The 5,561-nt window shown below is 53.0% G+C and overlaps 1 protein-coding gene across 1 annotated transcript; it reads left to right on the top strand.

Annotated features, from left to right (window-relative positions):
- The first annotated feature begins 953 nt into the window (after positions 1-953).
- PCDH20 (protocadherin 20) lies at positions 954-5,253 on the top strand. Its single transcript, XM_054271599.1, has 2 exons — positions 954-1,013; positions 2,088-5,253. Exons 1-2 carry the CDS (start codon positions 963-965, stop codon positions 4,782-4,784), a joined length of 2,748 nt encoding a protein of 915 aa, XP_054127574.1. The 5' UTR covers positions 954-962; the 3' UTR covers positions 4,785-5,253.
- The last annotated feature ends 308 nt before the right edge of the window (positions 5,254-5,561 follow it).

Below are 5,561 nucleotides of genomic sequence, written 5' to 3'. Positions count from 1 at the left end.
TGACACTCACAGCACAACACAGATTCTCAGAATGGTTGAGTTAGAAGCAAATTTAACTAATCTTAGTTCCAATCCCCCCGGCCAAGAGCAGGGATGGCACCCATTAGATCAGGTTGCTCAGGGCCCCATCCAATCTGGCCTCGAACATGTCCAGGAATAGGGCACCCGCAGGTTCTTTGGGCAACTTGTTCCAGTGCCTCACCACTCTCAGAGTAAACAATTTCTGCCTTAACACCTCATTTAAATCTGTGCTCTTTTAGTTCAAAACTGCTCCCCTTGTTCGATGACTATCGGCCCGTGTAAAAAGTCGCTCTCCGTCCGCTTTCTACACACGAAGAACAAGCCGAGTTTATTTTCATTTTTAATATCTTTTTCCCGCCTTAGTTTCCAGACGGGTCTACCTTCTTTCCCTCGTCCCAGCGCTGCCCGGGCGAGCACACACAAACCCGATATCCCCGCTCTCCGCTGTGGCCGCGCCGCTGGGCTCGGCACAGCGGCCACTTCCTTCCCTGCCCGCTCTGCTCTCCGCCTGATGCCCGCTGCGCTCCGTGCCCGCTGCGCTCCGTGCCCGCTGCTCTCCCTGCCTGATGCCCGCTGCCCGCTTCCCTCCCTGCCCGTTGTGCTCCGTGCCCGTTTCCCTCCCTGCCCGCTGGGCTCCCATCCCGCGGCGCTCCCTGCCCGCTGCCCGCGGCGCTGCCGCAGCCTCCGCGGACGCGCCCCCGCGTCTGGCCCGCCCGCCCCCCTCCCGGCCGAGCCCGTGACTGTCCCCCCGCTCCGGCCCTTCCCGCGGCGGAGGGGGAGTGTCCTGGGCGGTGCGCACATCCCAGCCCAGCCCAGCGCGGCGGCGGCGGCGGCGGCGGCGGCGCGGGGGAATGGGCAGCCGCGGGGAGCAGGAGCGCCGGGCGGGCGGCGGAGCGGGCGCGCTGCCGGGGCGCAGCCGGCGGCGGCAGCGGTGGCCGGGCATGGGGCCCCCGGGCGGTCGCGGCAGCTCCGGCGCCCGCGGCAGCCTGCAGGTGAGGGCCGGGCGGAGGGAGGGGGGACGCGCCGCGTCCGGCCACCCGAGCCCGACTTCGCACGCAGCAGCGAAATTGGCAACAAATTGGCTGAAAAGGACCAAAAAAAAACAACCAGACCAACCAGACCGTGTATGCGTGGATATGTTTGCTGGGTCTTTTTCTCTCCAAAGATCGGGGCAGCCGCGAAAAGTTTATATTTGTTGCTGCTGCCGGGTTGTGGCTAAGAGCCGCGGAAAAGCGAATGGGTGATTAGAAAGAAGGGAAGGGGAAAAAATTTCCTTCGTGGAGACCATGCCTGAAGTTACTTTCGGGGAGCTCCGTTCCATCTGTGCGCAGCGGGCGACACGCTCGCCAGCGCGGCCAACTTGCTCCGCGCAGCCCCTCCGCTCCGCGGCTCCTGCGCAGCCCGCGGTGTCCGCCGGCAGCAGAGGGACCCGCGGGGATGGCCGGGGACCCCTCACGGCGGGGCAGGAGCCGCCGGCTCCGCGGCCGCGGGAGGCAGGGACCCCCCTCCCGGAGCGTGGCTCCTCCGCCGGGACCCCCGCGGGCTCCGCGGAGCCTTCCGCTGCACCGCGGGACCGTGAACATGCGGGAAAAACAGCTTTCGGGACGGGCATGGGGGTAGGAGCTGCGAGGGACGCGTTCCATATTTCTGCTGTGGAAGGGGAAGGGGGCGAGCAGATGTTTGGGGATGTGTAAGGGGATGCCCCGGTTTGGGATGCGCTTGTTGTTGGGAGGAAAGGTGCCGCTGGTGAGACGCGGCTTGGGGCGGGGGCGAGAGGGAAAATGGCACGTCGGGGCGCAAGTGCTGCTGGGGGGCGGGGGGAGGCAGGGTGCCCCCGGGCCATCCTGGCACTGCGTATTTGCTGTGGGGAATGCAGCTGGTGTTGCCTGGAGGGTACAGATGGTGATGCCCTGGAAGTAGCTGCTGTACTGGGAGGATGGTGGGGAGAGGGAGGATGGCTTCATGTTGCAGATGCAGCGCTCGCTGCTCGAAGTGGCAGTGGGGGAAGCAGTGGGCGGGGGGAAGTGCCAGCCCTTCCTTACACCCCTGTGCTTCTCTCTTCTCAGCACTTGCTCCTCTTCCTGCTCTTCGTTGGGCCTTTCAACTGCTTTGCCAGTTACAGCCGCGCCACTGAGCTCTTCTACAGCCTCAACGAGGGGCTGCCTGCTGGGGTGCTCATCGGCAGCCTGGCCCGTGACCTGCGGCTCCCAACGGCTGGCGGCCAGCAAGCTGCGTCTCTGCAGCCCCCACTCTCCTTCACCCTGGCCTCCCATGGCTTGGGGGGACAGTATGTGCAGCTGGACAACCGCTCCGGAGAGCTGCACACCTCAGCGGTGGAGATAGACCGGGAAGCTCTGTGCGTGGAAAGCAGTGGGGCCACCATCTTCGGGGGATCGGCTGCTGTCTCCTCTTCCTCCCCCTCACCAGAGTCATGCCTACTGCTGCTGGATGTGCTGGTACTGCCACAGGAGTACTTTCGCCTGGTGAAGGTAAAAATTGCTATCCGTGATGTCAACGACAACGCGCCCCGCTTCCCTGTGCCCCACATCCGCCTCTGGGTGCCTGAGAATGCGCCTGTGAACACCCGCCTGGCCATCGAGCACCCCGCCCTCGACCCTGACATGGGCACCAATGGTGTCCAGACCTACCGCCTGCGAGATAACTATGGTGTCTTCACCCTGGATGTGGAGGAGAATGAGAATGGGGAGAGGACTCCCTACCTGATTGTTATGGGGGCACTGGACAGGGAGATGCAGGACGAGTATGTGACAGTCATCGTCGCTGAGGATGGGGGAACTCCTCCGCTCGTGGGCAGCGCCACCCTCACTATTGGCATCAGTGACATCAATGACAACTGCCCCCAGTTCAATGACTCGCAGCTCAACGTCACTCTCTATGGGAATTCCAGCCTAGGGACACATGTGGCTACTGTCCACGCTGTGGACATGGACCTTGGATCCAATGCCCAGATCACCTACTCCTACAGCCAGAAGGTCCCCCAGCCATCCAGAGACTTGTTCCATCTGAATGAAAGCACAGGAGCCATCACACTCTCCACTAAGGTTGATGGGGACACTCCAAGGCTGCACAGGCTGATCATACTGGGCAACGGTCCTGGCTGTATTCCTGCCGTGATCACGGTGCTGGTGACCATCATCAAAGTCATGATGAGGCCCCCTGAAGTTGTTCCTCGCTTCATAGCTAATGAGGTGGAAGGGATGGTCTACTTAAAGGAACTTGAGCCTATCAACACACCCATAGCATTTTTTACCATCAAAGACCCCGATGAAAAGTACAAAGTCAGTTGCTATTTGGACGGTGATGGGCCTTTCAGGCTTTCACCGTACAAGCCATACAACAATGAATACCTGTTGGAGACCACGAAGCCTTTGGACTTTGAGACACAGCAGCTGTATGAAATCTCTGTAGTTGCATGGAACTCTGAAGGATTTCATGTCAAGAAAGTTGTCAAAGTACAGGTTCTGGATGACAACGACAATTCACCAGTTTTCTCTGAACAGCTGATAGAATTGTCCATTGAGGAGAACAATGTTCCCAATGCTTTTTTGACCAAACTGCACGCTACTGATGCTGACAGTGGAGAAAGAGGGCAAGTGTCCTATTTCTTAGGTCCTGATGCCCCTTCCTATTTTGCTTTAGATAAAACCACAGGAGTTCTTACAGTTTCCACCCAACTGGACAGAGAAGAAAAAGAGAAATACAGATACACTGTCAAAGCAGTAGATTCTGGATTCCCTCCAAGAGAATCAATAGCAACTGTCACCATCACTGTATTGGATAAAAATGATAACAGTCCAAGATTTATCAATAAGGATTTCAGCTTTTTTGTGCCAGAAAACTTTCCAGGCTTTGGTGAAATTGGAGTTATAAGTGTCACAGATGCTGATGCAGGGCAGAATGGATGGGTTGCCCTTTCAGTTCTGAACGGAAGTGATATTTTTGTTATAGATACTGGAAAAGGAGTTTTGAGAGCTAAAGTCTCCCTAGACAGGGAGCAGCAAAGCTCCTACGTTCTGTGGATTGAAGCAGTTGATGGTGGTGATCCTGCCCTGTCTTCTACAGCAAAAATAACTATCCTTCTTCTGGACATAAATGACAACCCTCCTTTGGTCTTGTTCCCTCAGTCTAATATGTCTTACTTGTTAGTCCTTCCCTCTACCCTTCCTGGCTCTCCCATCACTGAGGTCTATGCTGTCGATAAGGACACCGGCATGAATGCAGTCATAGCTTACAGTATCATAGGAAGGAGAGGCCCTCGACCCGAGTCGTTTAGGATTGACCCCAAAACTGGTAACATCACCTTGGAAGAGTCACTGATGCAGAATGACTATGGCCTCTATCGGCTGCTTGTGAAAGTCAGTGACCACGGCTACCCGGAGCCTCTCCACTCCACCGTCATGGTGAACCTTTTTGTCAATGACACCGTCAGCAATGAGAGCTACATCGAGAGCTTGTTAAGGAAGGAGCCTGATATCAGTGTGGAGGAAAAGCAGCCACAAATATCCATAGAGCCCACACATAAAAAAATGGAATCAGCATCCTGCATGCCTACCTTGGTAGCTCTTTCAATAATAAGCTTGAGTTCAATTGCTTTAGTAACGGGGATGGGAATTTACATTTGTCTGAGAAAAGGGAAAAAGCATCACAGAGCAGATGAAAACTTGGAAGTACAAATCCCCTTAAATGGAAGAATTAACCTGCACATGTTGGAGAAGAAACCAGTGGAGATTTCTAACATCTGATGTTTCTTTGTGTATAAGTCCAACATTTGAAAAACCCTGGAGGACACTAAAACACCTAGCTGTAGGTTGTATTGACAGAGGTTGCAATGAAGGACTGCTAATTTATAACTTAATATTATAATTGTAAATAGCTGTTTACAGTTTTTTAAATTCAATTTCAGTGTACAGCTTTTTTATGAAACGTTAGTAACTAACAGCTAGCACCCTGACTATAAAAACATGGACATCATTTCCAGCTTTCATAAATCAATAAGATCAGTGAACATAAAAAGGGTGAAGGTAAGATGATTCTTTTAAACTCAAGTTTTAAAAGTATTTTTAACCACAAGAGGGCATCAAATGCTCCTGAGCAGGGAACTGTTCAAGGTACTGTCCATGAGATAAACAGAATATATTTTAAGTATATTGATTTTAATATAAAATACCTATTGGCATACAGACATTTAACCATTACAAAAAAAAAAAAAAAAAAAAAAAAAAAGAAATGTCTGTCCCAATGTATGTATAATAAAAAGAATAAATATGTTAAAATGCACTAGTAATGAAAACCAGAATGTTTATTACCTCACAAGTAAAGCTTATACAGTAGGGTAGAAGAGGCATTAACAAGAAGTGCAATTCCTGTTGAGCAAGAATGCAAGATATTGTTATGAGAATCTGAACTGCTGTGACATATCATTCATTTTTCTCCAGATTCCACTCTCATTACCATTTGCTCCAGCAATCTGCTGGTCATTTTTATGGAAAAATTATATTTAATATTTCCTAAAGCAAATA

The sequence above is a fragment of the Melozone crissalis genome, unplaced genomic scaffold (assembly GCF_028551555.1).
Source record: "Melozone crissalis strain CALT ecotype California unplaced genomic scaffold, PUWL_Pcris_2 ptg000013l_1, whole genome shotgun sequence".
In the NCBI taxonomy this organism is placed as follows: Eukaryota; Metazoa; Chordata; class Aves; order Passeriformes; family Passerellidae; genus Melozone; species Melozone crissalis.
Note: the sequence above shows the minus strand (reverse complement) of the source record. Positions and strands in the feature narration are given on the sequence as shown.

What these genes read in the sequence shown, in the direction of transcription:
- PCDH20 (XM_054271599.1), top strand. Translation starts at nt 963, where the DNA reads ATGGGGCCCCCGGGCGGTCGCGGCAGCTCCGGCGCCCGCGGCAGCCTG. An exon ending in GCGCCCGCGGCAGCCTGCAG is followed by an intron (nt 1,014 to 2,087) that starts GTGAGGGCCGGG and finishes CTCTCTTCTCAG; the next exon opens with CACTTGCTCCTCTTCCTGCT.